The sequence below is a fragment of the Tachysurus vachellii genome, chromosome 24, assembly GCF_030014155.1.
Source record: "Tachysurus vachellii isolate PV-2020 chromosome 24, HZAU_Pvac_v1, whole genome shotgun sequence".
NCBI classification, from domain to species: domain Eukaryota; kingdom Metazoa; phylum Chordata; class Actinopteri; order Siluriformes; family Bagridae; genus Tachysurus; species Tachysurus vachellii.
In genome coordinates, this window is record NC_083483.1 from 10,402,588 (window position 1) to 10,423,097 (window position 20,510).

The window sequence follows — 20,510 nt, forward strand, 5'->3', positions numbered from 1 at the left end:
ATAGAACACTTTTCTAAACGAGTTATTTTCCCTGCAGGGACGTACCTTGTGTGGTATTTTAGGTGCAACTGTTCCCTCAACACTGTGTTCAGCAACTGACTCCACCCAGTAACATGGCGTTTGTTGGGTTGTTATGCTCCGCCCCTTTATTTATTTCCACACAGTATGTTTGGAGGCTTTTCTGAGGGCTGTTTATGATTTCATTTCTTAATTAGAAGATATGGTCCTGTAGCCTGTGTCTATGTCTAGGGATGTTGTAGCTCAGTGGTTAAGGTGTTCAACTACTGATCGGAAAATCATTGGTTCGAATCCCAGGTCCACCAAGTTGCCACAGCAGGGCCCCTGAGCAAGGCCCTTAACCCTCAATTGCTCAAATTTCACTCTGGATAAGCGTGTCTGCTAAATAATGTAAATGTCGTCTAGATCTGTCAATGCTCCCTCTTGTGTTGAAATCACGCCATGCAGTTGCACACCCCTCTTCTTTGTGAAAGTGGCACATTCCATTTGTAGCTGTAATTTTCCACTCTCTTCTAGTAGCAGTGGGGGAGGGGATACATTTTCACCATGATGGCTTTGAATAACATTTTATAAAGACTGAAGCTTTGTTTATTCATAGTACAAAGTTTTAATTTTCACAAGCAGTGTTCTTTATCTAGTGCAGTCAAGTATGTGCTATAGCTGAGATATGTCTACAAGTGGACTTAATGGACTCCTGAACACAATATGCTCTACCTAGCAACGTATAGTGTTGAGTGTTTGTTTTTAGGTTCCCTCCCATGTGTGTGGAGAGATTCAGTTCTGGCAAAAGTTAGCTTGTGTTTATACATTAATCATAAAAATAACCTTACTCTATAGTTTTGATAATGTCCTAACTAGCTTCTCTCTAATTTCTATTTTAATTAAATTGCTGTAGGGGAAAAATGACAGTTTTGATTGTGGTTCTGTATTATTAATGTCCTTTTGTGATTTATTGGGATATTTTTAGACCCCCATACTGCTGGCGTAACTTGCTTTTCACATGAGGGCTTGAAAACCTCAGATACCCTTGTGCTCACCAGTGGGAGTTTGTGCAGTACCACCTTAAACTGTGCGCACACACACACACACGTCTGCAGTGACAACCTACACATAAACTACATACACGTACATACAACCTACACGTAGACTACATAGCTACATACTAGCTAAATTGTGCTCTATGATTAACCTGCTTTCCACTGGTGTTTAGGAAGAACACCCTTTTCTTTGTCAGAGTGGTATGATCCACACCCAGCTGTAATTTTCCACTTTGTTTGCGCAGTGGGGGGAGGGGATCGATTTCCACCTTTAAACTAGGAGATCTTTGAGTATTTCTTGCTATATATGATATTTTACAAAACCTTTACACAGAGACTAATTGGTCTCGTAATTAAATAAAGAATTTAATATTTTTCTTGTAGGTATTCGAATGTAATTTTGTTTACTTGATGTTTCTAAACGATGTAGCTGTTGCTGGGAACTTAATACTTTCTATGTCATGAAGAATGTGCTTTGGTACTCCTTTTGTGTCTGACTTCATGTCTAAGGGAAATTGGCTCACTGTTTTGGTCACACTAATTTGTGCTTATACTGGCTAGCTATTAAACGGGGCAATTTTTTTTTCATTATTCTTTAATCTGTTTATTTTATTTTAATCAATGGTTCATTGTTAGTTTACAAACTTTTATAGGCTTATAGCCGGTTAAAGAATGACCGGACAATGTTTCTGTGCTCCCTCTTGCTATGTATTTGAGTTGTCTTTCATCACCCCTCTTAACTGGCAAAATGGTACAGTCTGCATGTTACTGGAACATTCTGCAGCTGCTGTGTGTGCACTGTTGTAGCATTGGGGGAGGGGCTGTAGCTTTGTTAGCTTTTTATTATTTTTATTGTAAAATTATGCTGCTTATTTAAAAGAAATAAAATAAAAAAAATAAAAAATTCAGAGTCTATGGATGTGAACTTTGAAGAATGGAGTCCGTTAGAAATTTACCTCTGTATTTCTGACCGTTTAAGTCCATGACCTTGGTCACCTTTTTTAATTATACCTGAAGGGAAAACTACAAATGAGTCCAAGCTACCTGATCTATAAACAAACACCACACCTTTTATACAATCTAGTGCTTTCCTTGACTATACATCCTGCTCTGAGCCAGAGACACCAGCAGCAGTGTTTGTGTTATAAGATATAAGCAAACGTGCAAGATGTTAGCCAAGTTAAAGTTTTGTCTTGTGATTTCTCGCACAAGTGTCTATCACCATTGTCAGAGGATCACGTGATTAACTTGTACACATATATTCTATAGTGTTACTAGCTTGGGTGTGGTATGATACTGAAAAAGAGGCTTATGGATTCATATGTATTCATAAGGAAATTGGTTTCTGTCCATCCAAATGGTTTTCCTCCTCATGATTTGTCAGGTATCTTGCCAGAGGGTTTGCTTGTACATGCTTTATTTATTTAACTAATGACAGATGGTCAGGTTAGGTTAAGTGATGGATTTTGCTAGCTATTTGGTTATACTACTGGTGGAAGCAAAAGACGAATAATGAGCCTTTTTTAGACTTCAGTAAATGCCTTAAACAAAAATAAAATTATTTTCTTTTCCTTTGTCTAAGTTTTTTAAAGTTAAATTTTAACCAGTAAGTCATTCTTATTCAGGAAATTGTGTATTCTGAGTATCATGGTAAAATAAGCAGGTAGTGACAAACAAGGAAAAAGGGTGTGGAGAGCAATGCCCTGGCAGCCATCTTGAGCCTGTACAGCAGAGCGAGTGTAGCTGTCCTCATAGAGAGGTGGAGTGCAAACGTTAAGCACAGTGAACAACCTTGTAATGGGGACTATGCTAAAAGCTAGCAGTCTTTTTATTTTTTTTGTTTGTTTTTCCCCATACAAATTTTGGGGTTCAGATTAAGGGGCAGATCCACTTAGTTTTAATTCCTCTTTTGTAACAAATCCTGTTCCCTTTTTTTTTTTGTGCCTTGTGTGCATCAGAATAAATGAGATTTAGGGACTATTTCTCTGTGATTTTTAGAACAGTGATTACCAAATAAAACACATTTACTTATTCAAAATTTGTGCGTATTCGCAGATTAACCTTGTGGTAACTGATCTTCCTTGTGTTACAATGTTCAGTATCGTTCAGATTGCCCTCTATGCAAATGTATGGTTCTGCTTGCACAAAATGGCAAATGCCTATAATGACAATTGTGTACAAATAATTGTAGTTCAGGCTGTGCATCCCAGAAATCACATGTCTGTAAACGGGTGGGGAAATAATTAGTCTGACTCAGCCACTCTGCTTAAATGGTACATGTGGGAAAACGTTCATACCTGTTGTCATAGTCACTAGCTATTTCATCTTGTAGGTGAAATCTGAAGTGAGATGTGCTGTGCATGTGGCTTAGGAGGAATTGTTTCTATATTTAGGGAGTAGACCATGCGCAATAGCAGAACTGCAGCAGCAATGCAATGGCGAGTACAAGCATGCAGACAGTGAAAAACTGCATGAGCTAATGATGCGCTCATAGGGTTCTCGTGATTTTAGCTCCCTGTGTTAAGAACTAATAGGAATAAGCAGCACTGACAGGATTTAAAATGGCTGATACAGAAACAAAGCTAGTCTTTTAAAGAAAAAAAATTGTCATGCTCAGACATACAAAGCCATCATATCCTACTAGTGCAAAAATTCAGTCTGCAATAGTTGTGAATCTCCTGTGACAAAGAGGATTTTGTAAATCAGTTCTGGTCACCATGTGTTAAAATGGTTAAATCTCATGATTTATACATTTATTATGGCATCTATGCTTAAATGGAGCAGAAGATATTTTGTTTCTTAATGCTTAGCTGTAGGTCCACTGTACGTACAAAACTCTCATTATGGTTGTTAGTCAGGAATATATTAGTGCTATGACTGAGCTCTCGAAGTTAAGCCTGTCTTGGATCACGAGGACTGGGGACTAGAGACGTACGTCAGAAGTAGCCAGTCCTGGTACCTGATTAAAAAATATCTTGTGTAATATCGTTAAACTGTTGTACACCGGTAAGGTCACTGTTGCTAATGTGTGGTGTTTTTTTTTTTTTTTTTTCCCCCCTTCAGGTTCCTGTAAAATTGTGTGGGCAAATCCTTCCATGAACAGGGACGTACAGAGGAGCACAGCGATAAGGTGAGACAAGCTCTGTTCTGTGAGCTTCAATCTGCTTTGTGGTATTTCATTTAAAGTGAGGAAATTTAGTTTATAAACGTACTTGACCAAATTCCGAAAGAGACGTGCTGCACTCCTGTTTGAACTTACTCTGTGGCTTTGGGTCACCTTGTTCACCTTGGATCACTTTGGACAGACCAATTTAAACACGATCTTAAATACGAGCTCGGAATCAAACTTGATAAAAGATCAGAGCATTACCTAATCCGCCACTGTTGTCGCTAGCAGACTCTGTATCCTGTTGTCCTCATTGGCTGTGCCTCTGACCAGTGAGGTTGAAGGGGGAGGAGACACAGTGCTGGGTTTTCACCCCTCCCGTTTTTCCCTAACAGAAGCATTTTGCTCTGCCTCTGAAGAGGAAGTGTATGAGTTATCCTAATTTGATAGAGGAAGTGGATTAGTTTTCGTTTAGGATTTAGGCTAAATCTAAGTGCTGTCTTCAGACTAGTTTGATCTCTGAGGAGATTTACTGAAGATGGCAGTGTAAGCAGACTTGTTTAGGTGTAGAATTCTGTGTAGGTTTTTGCTTTTTTTAAAATTTGTTGTTAAATTGCTTTTAAAAGATGTTAATGTTGAGAACTACAGTGGCATTAGGACAAAGGCAGCTATAGATTTATTGTGTTAAAGGACCTAAGTGGTATCCAGACTTAAACAGTGTCATCTAGGGTATAGACTGCCACCTAGTGTTTTTAAAGATAATTGTCTTGGCCCATAAATGATGCGGCCGTTCAGGACATGACTGGACTAAATATCTAACGTTTTTTCTCAATTTGAACTAATTGCCTGACTCTCTCTCTAGTTTAACCAGGTGAAAAAATGGAAGTTGCTGTACCAGAAGAGCCTCAAAAGAAGATTTTCCGCGCTCGAAAAACCATGAAGATGAGTGACCGTCAGCAGCTGGAGGTGCTGCACAACACCTTGGTGACTGCACACCCAAACTCCTCTTCACGGCCCCAGACACCACTGGTGAATGGAACGCACGGGGAGGATGGACAGAAGGGGAAAGAGAAGGACAAGGAGACTGGGACAAAGTCTCCTGCTTCGCCCGTGGCACATTCTTCCCCTGTACCATCATGCTCACTCTCTCGATCGCCTTCTCCAGCTGATGGTGAAAATCGAAACCCTTCACCTTCTCTGAAGAGAGGCTCAGAGAAGGGCAAAGGTGAAGAGAAAAAGGGAGAGAAAGACAGAAGGGATGATAAGAAGGCAGAAGAAGACAAAGCTGACAAAACAGAAGTGAGTGAAGCCTAGGGAATCCTGCAAAACTCCATAAACACAAACTTTTTTTTTTTCATAAGAAAATGGAGCTTATTTTCTTGGTCATTTCACAACTTGGTGATTACATTAGAAAAACCTTATCAGCTCTTTCTGAATCCTGCATCTCAAGACTCTTTTTACAGAGTATTCTGATAGTTCAGTCACACTTTCTCACCTTGTTTTATTCTAGACCACCAAATCTACACGCAGCGGTTCTTCGTCAGTATCTGACAAGAAGACCGAGCAGAACAAGACATCCACAGGTCAAGTGTTGAACGGTGAGCTGCCCATGGATACAGACAGCACTTCCCTTGACAACGGTTCAGCGGAGGAGAAAAGCAGTAAGAGCATCTCCTCCTCGTCTCCTTCAGGCTCTCCAGCCGCCAGCCTGGAGTGTGACCCGGAAGTGAAAGAGGGCTTTCTCTGCCTCAGTGAGGAAGATGAGGGTCAGGGAGAGCAAGATGAGGCAAAAGACAGAAACGAGGAGAAGATGGATGTGGAACCTGAGAAAGAGGAGAAGAAAGAGGGAGAGAGAGGGTGTAATGTGGCAGATGGCACAGGTAATTAGTGCCTATTCGTGATGCCAATATAGAAGTAATCATTTTTAGATTTAGAGTACCTGCAGGTGCTGCTGAAATAATGCCATCACTTAGGAACGACAAATCGATGTAAACTGCAGATAGTTCAGCCTGCAAGGCTAAATACTTTGGAAGTATTTTTTTTTTTTGTTTTGTTTTTTGGCAATTGTATGCAGCAGCTTTTAGGCAGGAGAAGATGCTTTTGCATGTGCAGCCACACTGTTCTGTGATTATATCATCAATCAACCATCAGGAAATATCATCTCTGGTTGTTAAATTGCTCAGCTGAACGCTTTAAAGACTCAATCTTGCATGTAGGATGCTCTGATGCAAAACACTTTTGCTTGAGTTGTTTATTTCACAAGTTGTGGTTGCTTATTTTATTACTAAGATTTGGGATTGAGTTGAAAGCTCAGTATAGACAGGACAAGTTGGGGTCAGAGCACTGTGTAGTGGATTAGCTGAAGCGAATGTTGCGCTTGGCTCTGTAAATCTGAAGTTCAAATTTCATCCAGTCAGAAGTTGTTGTCATTGCTGGCATTTTGACTTAGAGAGTTTGAGGGAGACTTTCTTTTGAAATTTGAGTTTTAAAATCCATGCATGTTCACGAGTACCACTGGGGTATCCTACTGAGGCAGGGCTTCAATTGTAATTTCTGGGAAATGGCGAGAGAGGAGATGTTATGTGGTGATGAACATTTGATTCTCTGTGAATTTGCTTGTGTTGAGAACAGGGGGGAAAAAGTCCCTTGCTGTTTTAGCTGCAGGTAGAAATTTATGCCAAAACTACTGTCAAAGCTGACCAACTGTGCTTATACAGCTGTACTGAAAAGCTTCCATGCTGCTGTATTGTTGCACTGCATGCTTATTTGAAAAACAGTATCATAACGCATATGTATACATAATAAGAGAGTGCATTTATATCTTTCTCAAGCTTAAGCCAAATGCACTGCTCTGCCCTCTTTTATAAACAGGCACCAGCACTACTTCTGGGAAAAAGAGATCCTTGTCGCCAGTTGAGGTGAAAGATGAATGGAAAGATGAGGAGATCAAGGAGGAGCGAGATGGAAAGCGAGCAAGAGTAGAGGGAGTGCAGTTGGAGGCTCAACTGGAGCTGAAGATCACAGCCAATGCAGGGAGCCGTCTGAAACTGGAAAAGGTTTGTTTGGTTCCTTAAAAGAAAAAGTACTTTTCTAATGCTGGCTCATGAAGCTAAACCTGTACATTTATTTATTTAAGTGGTCAGTCAGCCATTGGTTTATACTCTAACATTTGTCCATTTTCTCCTTCTCTTAAGGTGGTGCAGCAGTTGGTGGAGGAACGCTTGCGTGTTCTGCAGCTAACTGTGTTTGACCACAGTCTACAAGAACTGAAGGACCGAATGGAGAAAATTGATGTTGCCACCAAACAGCAGAAAACAGTTCAACATACCCTACAGGTGAGGCTCCTAGAGGACCAGGCTATATGTTCTCATTTCAGTGACACTTGCTATAAACATCCAAAGGTATAAGATCTCCTTGTAAAGGTGAATTTGGCTATTTAAACAAAGAAAAAATGTTTAGTTGAGCAGCACTGAAGCATCCAGCAAGAAACCCATTTCTGTAATAGAAAAATGTGAAAACTAATTTACAGTTTTGGCATGTAAGCTAGTGGCTAATTATGAGGTGATTTGTTAAGATAACTGAGTGATTTATAAAGGAGATTGAAACGTTATCAGTAACAAACTCTTTGTTTTTGTTTTAGAGTAAGATTGCACGACTTACCAAGAAGTTCGGAGCTGCTAACCAGGCATCAGAGAATTCCAAAAAAGCTCAAGTGGTGAGCAGAAAGATTGCAGCCTAACCAGTTAATCACTACTGTTCTGTATTTTTCATTCTGAAAACATTATAAACCGTTAGAAACTGAAGACATGAACAGCTTGCTTTGAAAAGTAAGTTTTTTTTTATTTTATTTTTTTTTTTCTCTCCCCTTTAATAGACTGCTGCTACCACTGCTGCTAAGCCTACTCCCACACCCATGACCACCCCAACACCACAACGGTGAGCATTTTTATGTTTTTGCTAATTAATGACCGCTAACAGGCTCCTGTTGTCTTCAGAAATGTGAACCAGTAGGTAATTGAGGTCAAGCAGTTTATTTTCTAATTTATGGCTGTAATGGCTACTGCATAAGTGCAACAGAGGAAAGTGAATGTTGTTTATATCCAATTTAAGAGGGTGTATTTATACCCAAATTCAGCTTGTAGGCATTAAATAGACAAAAATAACATGAAATGTGTACATGTTTTATTACAGCACTGTAAGGTCCATGCTGGACCCCAAGCCTAATCCTTCTGCAGCATCATCCAGTTCCAGTGGTGAGTGTATTTGAACTCATAAAGAACTCCTTTATCCTGTCAGATGTTGTTAAAGCTAGGTTTCATTTATTAAACAATACTTAAAGCTTTTCTCATGTCCTTTAGCTACCCCGACACAGCCCAAACCTCACTCCACTCCAAGTACGCCCACCTCCTCAGCACTGGCTGCCCCTGCACCCATCCTCCAGCTCATAACCACAACAACAAACTCCACACCCTCCTCCTCCTCCAGCTCTTCTCTGAGTGTCCAGGCCCAGACAGGCACTCTAGTGCTGCAGTCCCGCCCAAACACAGGTGCCATGACGACTAGCACAGCCACATCAGCTGGCCAACCAATGTCTATACAGCCTTTGCTGATCCAGCTCCCACTGGCTATGGCTAATGGCCAGGGTGGGGCCATAGCTGGAGGAGTTGGCCTGATCCCTGTGTCCTCCTTGGCCACAGTTACTAGCCTTAGCAAGGCCAAGACCACAACAGCCACCACTTTTATCTTGCAGAAAACTGCAGGAAGTGTTACGACTTCCTCCTCGACAGCTCCCACGTCCTTGGCTTCATCAGCGTCTTCGGCAGTGACACAAATGCCACCAAGTAGACCAGTATACCAGGGTAGCACAGGCACAGCAAATTCACCTAATGCTGGCATCTCTGTGATGACGGCCCGGGCCCCAGCACAGTGTGCCACTGTGGTTGGAATGGCCACTGCTTCATCATCTCCAGCTACCACAGGGCCTGCTGCAACAGGCTCAGCAGCAGCCTCAGCTGGTCCACCATCAGCATCGGAAATGGCGTCTAAAACAGGTGTGTTCATTAACCAGAAATCTCTCTCATTTTGTCTGAACTCGTTTTTTTTATACAAATGTATATTTTCCTTACATGTGTCGCATTGTCCTTATTTTACTCAATGTTGCTCTCTTCTATTCAGATAATCAAGCCATTCATTCTGCTTCAGCCAAATCACCTGCTCAGGTAAGTGTAGTAGTCTGATACCTTACTGTGTGTAAACCTCATTTTGTACAAATGCATGGTAACACTAATTTAGTAAAACCAGACATTATGAGCATTAAGACCATTATGTTGTATGATTTGCCTTTTTTTTTTTTTTTTCTGTTTTACATTTTTAATGGCTTTAACATGAGTTTATTTTCTGTGATGTGTGTCGCACAGCAATAACTGTTTCAGATTTTCTTATGGTAGAGAATCCAGCTTTTTCCATGTTGGCTTCATTGTAATTTCAAGTAAATATTTATTACTTCCTGCTATCTCCACAGACTACTCGTCCCAAGGGCTCAGTGATCGACCTTACTGAGGATGATGATGATGTTCAAGGTAGATTACCATCAATAATTAGTACTTTTTGCTCTCTCATGCTCACTGGTCCTCATATGGTCCTACATGCCCTTATTTTCTCATCGACTATGCTATAGTTACTGGTGTGCAGAAGCCTACAACTCCTGCCAATCCCACTAATACCCAGCGACCCCCAGGGCCTCCCCCATCACTAGTGAGCTCCACCACTGTTGGTGAGTTTTTCTCTCTCTCTCTCTACTTTAATTCCGTTGTTTATTTTGGCCTAAAGTCATTTTTACTCAGATTTTACTCTGTCCAATTTTTGTTTGATTTGTCTGAACTTTATTTTCTTGTGATTTGTGCACATTTCATTCTGGCTGTTAGCTTTGTAAATATTACGGCCCTATTGCGAGGTCTGTAGTTAAACCTGTTTGTTTATTTTTTTTTGTCAGTAGGTCGCTCTGCAGCACAACATCGTACCCCAGTGGTAAGTGGATGTTAGTAAAACCTTTTTGTACAATTTTTATGGAAAACACTTGGAAATTATTTGATGCTTTGTGGTATTTTTTGTAGTGAGTTGCAAAAATTATACACGTCATCCTGCAGGCTTGCTTTTTTAGAATTTTAATCCATTTGTTGTGCTTCAGACAATATCCACCAGGTGGCACAAGGAACAACATACTGTAGCTAGGTCAGTGTAGATCTTGGTCAATGATTACCGTATTTTCCGGACTATAAGCCACAACTTTTTTCCCACGCTTTGAACCTTGTGGCTTAAACAATGGCTAATATATGGATTTTTCCCGCTTTGATTTTTTTTTTTTTCCAAAAAAAACACATTCTGTGATGTGCTCAGTTTTTTGGCGGTATGAAGCTTTCATTAGACCAATGAAATTGCCGAACGGGTTAAGGTCAAACAACTTTTTTGTTTACTGTTTAGATTAAAACGAGCGTGCTCAAACTTCACATCATTCTGATTACGGTATTCATTTTGTCACCCTCATCATGGCAAAGACACAGAGAAATGCATATGATGCAGCTTTCAAGTTGAAGGCGATTGATCTGGCTGTTGCAAAAGGAAATAGAGCTGCTGCAGAGGAGCTTGGTCTTAATGAGTCGATGATAAGACGTTGGAAACAGCAACGTGAGGAATTGACTCGGTGCAAAAAGACAACTAAAGCTTTCAGAGGGAAGAAAAGCAGATGGTCCAAACTAGAAAATGAGCTCGAAGACTGGGTCAACACACAGAGAGCAGAGGGCCGAGGTGTTTCAACTGTGCAGATCCGACGGAAAGCCAAAACAATCGCCACCGCGATGAAGTTTGAGGATTTTAGAGGTGGACCATTGTGGTGTCTCAGATTTATGAGACGTAAAGGCCTGTCCACCAGGGTACAGACAAGTCTGTGTCAGCAGCTCCCTCCCGAATACGAGGAAAAAGTTTCAAACTTCCGCAAATTCACTGATGCAAAGATAGTGGAGCATTCCATTGGCCCGCACGACATCATAAATATGGATGAGGTTCCTCTGACGTTTAACCTGCCTCTCACTCAGACTTTCAACAGGAAAGGCGAATCATCCGTCACCCTGAAAACAACCGGGCATGAAAAAATGCACTTCACCTGTGTTCTGAGCTGCACGTCATCGGGAGAAAAGCTTCCACCGATGGTGATTTTTAAACGCACGATGATGCCACAAGAAAAATTCCCGAGAGGAATTGTTGTGAAAGTCAACAAGAAAGGATGGATGACGGAAGGCCTAATGCATGAATGGCATACGGAGTGTTACGGCAAGCGACCGCGAGGATTCTTTCACAGGAACAAGGCATTGCTCGTTTTGGACAGCATGAGGGCCCACATAACCGATTCGGTGAAAGAAGCCATCAAGAGGACAAACTCAATTCCAGCTGTGATTCCTAGAGGCACAACAAAGTATTTGCAGCCACTCGACATCAGTGTAAATCGTGCATTTAAGGTGGCGCTCAGTGTTCAGTGGGAGGCTTGGATGAAAAGTGGGGAGAAATCCTTCACTAAAACGGGCCGCATGCAAAAAGCAACTTATGGAAAAGTCTGCCAGTGGGTCCTGACAGCGTGGAGCACTGTCAAAAAATCCACTATCATCAACGGGTTTCGAAAGGCTGGACTGCTGCGGGTTGAAGAGGGCTCAGCGGGGGATTTGCCTCCGGATGAAAGTGACGAGAGCGACAATGAAAACTATCCAGTGTCTGAAGCAACTCTGAGGCTATTCAATTCCGACACCGAAGGAGATGACTTCAGTGGTTTCAGTGCACAGGAGGAGGAAGATAGTGACCAATGACTTTCTTGGTAGGCTACTGTTTACTGCTAATTTTGTGACAAGCCGTGTTTCATTAAAGCCTATTTGTTTTTGTGACAAGCCGTGTTTTGTTAAAGCCTGTGTAAAGTTAATTTGTTCCAATGTACCTGTAGGCACCTGTGGCTTATAGAGGTGCAGCTTATTTATGTTCAAAATAATAATTTCTTTAAAATTCAGTGGGTGAGGCTTATATTCAGGTGCACTCAATAGTCCGGAAATTACGGTAGTCACAAAAAAGCATCTGATGTGACCTAGCGACTGTATGTTGCGCTACAGTATGTTCCATGTGCCACCTGGTGGATATTGTCTGAAGCACATCAAATGGATTAAAATTCTAACAAGCAAGCCTGCAGGATGATTCACATGACCAAATGCTTAAATCATTCTTAAAGGCCACATCTGTAGTAGCGACCTGTGTTTGAAATGACTGGCAATTACAGATGTGGCTATTGAGAACATGGGTGAAAGGAAAAGGGATCAGTCATTTATCAAAATGATCATTTACCATTAATGTACTGTTTCTTATTCTTTCAGGACTCCCCTACTAAATCACGCACAAGCTCCTCGACTTCACTTCCTCCGTTGCCATTAGCCCCAGCCCCACCAGCACGTCTGCCCCAAGATGCGGTGCACACATCTCCTCCTCAACAGCCTCAGCTAAAGCTTGCACGTGTGCAGAGTCAGAATGGCATTGTGCTGTCATGGTGCGTATCTGAGACTGAGCGAAACTGTGCTCCTGTGGACAGCTACCACCTCTATGCTTACCACCAGGACCAGCAGAGTGCATCAGCAGGATCAACCACACAGTCGGCCGCACACTCGCTGTGGAAGAAGATTGGTGAAGTGAAGGCACTGCCACTGCCCATGGCATGCACTCTCACCCAGTTTGTGTCTGGATCAACGTATTACTTCGCAGTCAGGGCTAAAGACGTGTACGGCCGCTTTGGGCCGTTCTGCGAGCCCCAGTGTACCGATGTCATAAACCCACAGACCTAAGTTGATGTAATGAATTCTGTTAGTTAGCAAAGGAAAAATGCAGAGCACTCTGCAGAAATATCCAAACTGTGGGAGAAACTGAACTGCTAATAATGCATCAGACTACTTGTTTAGTTAGGAAATGTCCACAAAATTGGATAGGATGCTAAAAAAGATACACAATACCCTGAAGAAAGAGACATGCACATTAGTCAGTAATTTGACGCTATTTTAAGGAAAATGGGGAAACGGCACTGGTCTGAATTGTGCCACAAACGGTATTTTCCATTTGTAAAATGACTGTACAGTTAAGTGTTAAACAATAGGTCAGATATTTATACATTGTGTTTGGTCCGTTCCAAATTTTCATTTTTCTTTCTTTCTTTTTTTTTTTTTTTTTTTTTTTTTAAAAGAATGTTTTTTAATAAAAAATACTTTCAATCCATTGCACATATGCTCCATAAAACAGCATGGTATCAAGCAACATGGAAAGACAATGGTGGCATTAATGCTTTTGTAATGTTCTGTCTGGTAACCAGACGCCTAAAGAACAACCTTCAAATAAAGGTGTTTAAAATGTTAAAATACAACAACAAACCCTCCTGTTACTTGAGTTTGATTTTCTAATTTTAATTCGAAGGATTAATATGTGAACGTATTAAAGAACATGTATATCCATTATGTGTGAGACTAGACAGGGGTTGCTAGACCGTATGTTTGAAATCTTACCATTGATATAATAAACCAACACACGTCTTAAAGATATTCACTGACCAAAAAAAGCACAAGGTTTCTCTGTAGCAGTGCTGATTTATGTATCACTGACTGGTTTACACAATTTAAAACCTAGATGAAATGTTTTACAACTTTAATGGAGATGCAACAAGCTTACACATGTTTTAGATTATCAGGATTCCTCATCATTGTAATTTAATCTTTGTTTCGGTTTTGCAGGATAAATCGTGTTACTACATTACATACATGCTTCCTTGTATCGCAAAGAAGTTCAAATACTCACGCAGTCGAGCACAGCCACATCAGCCACTTGTGGGCCTTGTGAGAGCCTAACGTATGTGGAAGAGGGCAGATAGACATTTGTATTTCCGAGAGCATTTTGTCTCCATGCAATGCAGAGATGTGCTTCGCTGACTTCATGTATATTGGAAGCATGTGTTGGCTACCAACCAAGGAAGGTGAAGGCTAAAGGGTGACCTACCACAGAGGAAAAAAATATACAAAAACAAGGGCATGGAATGCAAAGTGTTGTTTAATGTATGCACAGTACTTGTCCAAACTAGCAATCAGTTACATACAGAGCTATTAATTAGCTCTGATTCAGACTAAATCTACACAAACAATTAGGCCAAAAATTAGTGAATTTACAATATGCCAAAAATAAGACAAAGGAGCATGAAAGAACAGTTTGCACAATCAAGATCGATTTATAGATTGCAATTTTTAAGAAGTAGGCTTTCTGTTTAAAGAAAGATGTAATTTTGTGATTTCAGTGTTTGTGCGTCACCAAACAAGAACGGATGAAAAACACTTGTGCACAAAACAACAACCACTTGAGAGAGGGGTTTAGTTTGAGTTGCTTCTCATCTGCTGCACAAATTTCTTGGGAGTTTAATACTAAAAAGATATGTGACGGCTTGCAAATATTTAGTCAATATAGCCTATATATAAAGCAGAATAATGCACAAAGTCCAGTCCACATGATGTAAACTGACGGATGGCAGTCAGGGTATTTTCTATAGTTTCTTATATACTGCTGTAGTTATGTTAGAGTAGTAACTATATAACATTGGAATTATTGTTATATTTATTGCATTTAAATGGTCATTAAATGATGAATGAAACCTCTGCTCTTTGTAAGGGTCTCAGGTAAGCCTTCAATGTCAGGTGAATGTAGTGGAAGTTAGACAATGCCCATAGTTTCCAGAGAAAAAAAAAATAATCAAAATATAAATATCAAATAAAAAATGTCCAATTCATAACATGTCCAAGCAAAGTGTTCCCAGTGAAAAATTTATAAAATTTCAATTCCAACATTATTAAACCAATTCTTTGTCAACTTGTCATCAGCTTTGTCCATTTTATATACTGAAGCAGATAGCTGATCAATAACATGGGCATCATGAATAATAAGTTAAATCACTTAATGGCTCTATATTCTTATGAATAAGGAAACTTAAGCAGGAGGCATTTAGTTCTTTGTGGACATGTTCATACTCAACATGCTCATCATCTGATGTTTATTTGTTGCATAAATGTTTTTGGCCATTAGGTGTCCACAAAGACCTGTTGTTTTTTTTTAAATTGAATTGCACTGTGTAATACTCACATCCTACCACATGGTGTCAGTAAACCCTTAAATGATGACATTCACGTTCCTCAATTTGATTACTAATAACAGGAATTGTGTTTTGTCTAAACCTTTTCATGTCATGACTGTCACTGAAGCTCCACCAAGAACACCGTTCCCCTTATTCATTAGCACAGTATTCCTACTGTGTGCTAATGAATCCTACAAACCAACGTTTTCAGTAGATGTACTTATTATATACCAATTTGTCATGTAATAATGATCCACGGGGGGCACGGTGGCTTAGTGGTTAGCACGTTCGCCTCACACCTCCAGGGTCGGGGTTCGATTCCCGCCTCCACCTTGTGTGTGTGGAGTTTGCATGTTCTCCCCGTGCCTCGGGGGTTTCCTCCGGGTACTCCGGTTTCCTCCCCCGGTCCAAAGACATGCATGGTAGGTTGATTGGCATCTCTGGAGAATTGTCCCTAGTGTGTGATTGCGTGAGTGAATGAGTGTGTGTGTGTGTGTGCCCTGCGATGGGTTGGCACTCCGTCCAGGGTGTATCCTGCCTTGATGCCCGATGACGCCTGAGATAGGCACAGGCTCCCCGTGACCCGAGGTAGTTCGGATAAGCGGTAGAAGATGAATGAATGAATGAATGAATAATGATCCATCCATAGGCATTCTTCTTACATTGCATGGAATGAGATTAATCAGCTAATCTGAGTCAATTTCTTGGGTCATATAATTACCACACTGATTAGTATTAATGTGTGATTTCTTTTTTAAATATTGGTTGGTTTCATGGGCTGAACATAAAGTGCTAGCTACACTTTGACTTTGCTCAATGGAAGAGTGGCATTGTTCAGAGTTGGGATTTTGAGAAGGTGACCTGCTCCCTGGCAATGATTCAGATGTTGCCAGATGTTGCACCTGGATCTCACACAGGCCTGTAATGTCTCAGCTTTCTCCTGAACTTTCCTGTGTTTCAGGTTCTGTGTGGCACCCATTTGGCTCATTATTTAAAACAATCGCTCTTACTGTACATTAGCAAACTAATAAACTGCTAGCTTAATTCCAATGATCGGTTTCCACTAAGGAGGATGTTAGTCACAGTGGTGTATTTCGATGTGACTGCATCAGTGCTTAAAGGTTAAAGTTCAGCACAGCTTGGTGATTTCACTGCTCACACCTGATTGAACTAAGCAGTTAATTACCAGACTCTAGAAGGTTAGAGCAGGCAAATCACCAAATGGTAGTGAACTCTGTCCACAAGGAATGGATTTTGGAAAGCTTTGACTAGATGCCATAAGTAATTGCTTAGTTTGCTTGTCTTCTTGCTTTGCCTCTGGTTGTAGTCAGAGACAATCCAACATGAATCAGCATGAGTTATACTATGTAGGAGTACAAAAGTGCACTTTGACTCTGCATAATCTTTATATTTAACGCACAGTGTAACAACAGCTTATCTTGACCCTGTGAGAAAGATATAGCTAATGGTCATGTATTTTGTCAACCTTGTGTATCTCCCAGACTAAAAAAGACCTTATCCTTCATCTCTTCTTATCCACGACATCCCCTTTCCAGTCTCTTTGCCTTTCTGACAGTAGGAGCAGATAAGTGGAAGAGACAAAATGTCCAACCAGAGACAAGAGGAAGACAGATAGAGCCAAAGGATCAAAAGAAGAAGTAAAGGACAAGATCAGGTCAGAAATCAAAAGATTGAGAGTGAGCCTGACAAGACAGGCTGAGGAGAGCAGTGAATACAGTGAATATTTTTAGAAATAATATATTTATTTATTTTTTGTTTTAAGATAAAGTAGAACTAGTGATATATTTTTTTCTGAATGTAGATGCATCCATCCATTTGAAAGCTAAAAGTAGGGGAAAATTTGGGTATAATTATCGTCATTGAAAACTGCCTTGAAAAATTCAACTGTGCTTCAGTGTGAAAACTAAGCTACAATTAAACAATTCAGAGATAGTTCCATGTGGACTCTAGAGAGAACTCTTAATAATCCAAAGAACCATTGAGAAACACAGGGGCCTGAGCAAACAACACCAAAATAATACATCCAACAGCACAATTCCCAATCAGTTGAATTATAATCCTGTAGAGGGCTCTCTCTTCCCACCTCACTCTCTCCCACTCCTTCACTGTTGTACCAGTAAATGGAGAGAGAGAGAAAGAGAGAGAGAGAGAGAGAAAGAGAGAGAGAGAGAGAGAGAACTCGCATTGTGGCATTTATAGGCAGACAGTGCAACCGCTAGCACCTCTGCAGCCAGTTTCCCCTGTGCGCTCCAATCACTGTCCATGGAAAAGGGCTAATTCATATTTTAAGCGAAGGATTCCGTTTCAACAAGTCATCAGAGAGTGGGAGAGCAAGAAAAGCACAAAAAAAAGAGAGCAAGAAGGAATTTCAACAAGGAGGACAGGAGGAAGGAACTGAGAGACAGACATCACCTCTTGCGATCTACCCCTCAGTTAAAGGAGAGAGAGAACGAGAGGACAGGAGGGAAAGACGGAAGCCGCTGGGATATTCGTTTTTTTCTTTCGTTTTGTTTTTTTCTTTTTTCTCATTGTGGTTCTTGGAGGCACATCTTCTTTTCACCTGTTTGCGCTCTCTATCATATGCCTCCTGATTTATTTCTCCATCTACATGGTGTACAATTTTGTCTACTTATGACACACAGTGGAGCAGGGAAAGAAGGGGAGAGGGGCTTTTTTCCGTTCTTTCCTTTCATTCGCTTTCCTGTGGTCCTTGGTTCTGACTTTGCTCCGACTTCACTTCTCCATCAGTCCCTCCTTCCCATCTCCGGTCGGACCATCCCTCTCTCCATCCATCCTGCCCCCCTCCAACAAAAAAACTCTGGCATTCAATGAATGAAAGTTGGACAGAATTCTTAAAAAAGAGCAACTACAGTCTACCACATTCCTCTTCTTTTAGTTGTACCATCCCTTCTTTTTCCCCTCTTTTCCGTTTTTCCTTCCCTTGGTCCTCCACTACCTGTCCTTTCACATCACTCCTTTTTTTCCGGATGCTTTAAAGTTCCTCTAGGTAGGTTTAACGAACTTGTTTAGTGTCTGTCTGACCTGTTTGTCTGTGTGTGTACCTGTGTGTCCTCTATTTTACGTGTACATGAAACACACATTGACACACACACGTACATACACTTGCACATGCACACACTAAACAAACGGACGAAGGCGACCAGGATCTCTGCGCTTGTCTTATGCCATCCTTCCATCCTGTTTGCTTGCCCATCTCCAAACTCCCACCGTTTTTTCTGTCATCTGTTAAGTCAAGGCTCTCCAGTCCCTTGCCATTCTGTCCCTCCTGAACTCCACATGCAGACATAAAAAAGTCACCACATGTTAATTTGTACCATTTTCAGTACGCATCTTAAGTATTTGTGTTGGGCCTGAATGGATAACACCACACCCATGAAGTAAAAGCGTTTGATGTCGGTGCAATGTGAAGCAGTTTATTCATTAATTCAGCAGCAGACCTTTAGAAGACAAAATAAGGCTCGACTTCTTATTTACTCTGCAGTCATTTACTCTGAGACACAAAAATCTGTTTTGATATATTTATTTTATCATCACTCACAATAAATAAAGCACACACTTAGACTTGGGAATGTTTATGGTTTTTAGGTCTTGAACCAGTTTCCATGTTTATGTTGCGTGATCCCATTGGAATATTTGAAATAGGGATGTCATGGTGTGTGAAATCATATGGTACGTGCTAATCCCACTTTCCATTAGCACTAACCACCAGATAACAGCCAGTGATTTAGATGTTTAAGGTGTTTGTTGGTTTTTCTCTGCTTGGCGTGTTTCTCTGCTTCATAAATTAGACAACACTATTTTCAAAATACTGAATACGTCAACTGAACAAGCCACAGTAGGAAACATCCTCAGCATTTACATGTCAACGCCAGACTTATTTAAGATTTCCTTAACTGCTATCCCACCACCCCCACCCCCCCCTTTGAAATGATTTAAAGTTCTTTGTGCCCGCTGGTTTTTATTTTACACCTTCCTCCTCTTTCAAGGCCTTTTTCTTGCCGGATTTAACCTACCACATTATAGATCCCTATTTATCGAGTGTTTAATTTTCATGTGTCACTCCTTCGTCTTTATTTTCTCTCACTCCTACATCTCGGGCCAGTCTACCACCTGAGGGACGAGCTCGCACTTCTCTGGCCTCGTCATTTTCTGTCTCTCTTTCTCACCCTTGCTCCTCTCACCATCTCCTTCGTTCTTTCGCTCACAACTGAACCCCCCTTCCCCTTCCCCAACCCCTCAACCATCAGAAATCAGCTGACAAGCCAAAGCGCCACACTCCCAGATGGCACAGGAACAAACCCATTAGAGAATTAAAGGCAGCTTTCTGACTCATTCACAAATTCACTCAGTTGGAGATTTCCAAGAACTTATATCCTTTCAAAACTTTTTGTTGTGCTGGTTTATTGTGAACATTAGTAAGTTGATGTAACAACTTCTCAGCACAAAACTGAAAAACATACTCTATAATTTCTTGAAATTGATAAAACAGGGAGGGAAAATATATCTAAATCTTTTAATAGAAAATAAATGGAAGTCTTTAGAACGGCATCAAACAAATTATATCTTAAATTTAATGCAAAAAAAAGGTGAATTATTCCAAATGGAGAGCATAATAAAATTGTAAAGATCCCTCCCTTTCATCCATTTCTTGCTTGTACTCCCACATTTCTGTCTATTTTCTGGTTTATAGGTAGTTTTTGCCATTTTGGGCATGTTCAAGCATTACAAGCCAGTTGAATTTACCCAAATTTACCCAAGATTCTTATATAGTCACATTGCAGCTCCTTCTTCGTACTTCACATTTTTCTTGAATTTCAAGGACATCGTTGGAAAACCCATGATTTGGCTCTATGGACATGTCAGTGGAGATTCTCTTGTGTTTTCTCTGTCCCATTTGTCCATCACCCAGATATCAGTGAGACACTTCAGAAAAGGTTGCAATGGTGAGTAACACAGGAAGACATGGTGCTACATACTCTTTTATTTTGTCTCCACTCGTGGCCTTTGTGGATATTGGTCAGGTGAAACATCTGGGTCCTTACAGGCAAAAAAAGAGAATCATTTAATCCTTCAATTTAATAGGAAAGTTAAAGTTAATCGTTTAAAATATAAAGCTGGTCGTCAG

General features: G+C 40.6%; 2 protein-coding genes across 12 annotated transcripts in view; both read left to right on the forward strand.

Annotated features, from left to right (window-relative positions):
* Positions 1-13,592, forward strand: part of atf7ip (activating transcription factor 7 interacting protein) — a 35,522-nt gene extending 21,930 nt beyond the window's left edge. For 3 of the 11 annotated variants that reach the window (XM_060860614.1, XM_060860617.1, XM_060860615.1), the window contains 14 exons: positions 4,119-4,185; positions 5,024-5,460; positions 5,672-6,041; positions 7,033-7,217; positions 7,356-7,496; positions 7,802-7,876; positions 8,036-8,097; positions 8,353-8,414; positions 8,520-9,212; positions 9,337-9,380; positions 9,683-9,740; positions 9,839-9,934; positions 10,154-10,188; positions 12,567-13,592. In XM_060860614.1, coding sequence (XP_060716597.1) covers positions 5,041-5,460; positions 5,672-6,041; positions 7,033-7,217; positions 7,356-7,496; positions 7,802-7,876; positions 8,036-8,097; positions 8,353-8,414; positions 8,520-9,212; positions 9,337-9,380; positions 9,683-9,740; positions 9,839-9,934; positions 10,154-10,188; positions 12,567-13,028 — 2,703 coding nt within the window. In that variant the 5' untranslated portion in view covers positions 4,119-4,185; positions 5,024-5,040 and the 3' untranslated portion in view covers positions 13,029-13,592. Of the gene's footprint in view, positions 1-3,861; positions 4,011-4,118; positions 4,186-4,565; positions 4,740-5,023; positions 5,461-5,671; positions 6,042-7,032; positions 7,218-7,355; positions 7,497-7,801; positions 7,877-8,035; positions 8,098-8,352; positions 8,415-8,519; positions 9,213-9,336; positions 9,381-9,682; positions 9,741-9,838; positions 9,935-10,153; positions 10,189-12,566 lie in introns of those variants that run through there. The other 8 variants (XM_060860618.1, XM_060860624.1, XM_060860621.1 and 5 more) reach the window with 6 other exon arrangements.
* A 3,990-nt stretch (positions 13,593-17,582) lies between these two features.
* The window catches only part of grin2bb (glutamate receptor, ionotropic, N-methyl D-aspartate 2B, genome duplicate b), a 103,443-nt gene continuing 100,515 nt past the window's right edge, over positions 17,583-20,510 (forward strand). Inside the window, exon 1 of the mRNA XM_060860816.1 lies at positions 17,583-18,371. The gene's annotated coding sequence lies outside the window, so the exon portion shown is untranslated. The remainder of the gene's footprint in view (positions 18,372-20,510) is intronic.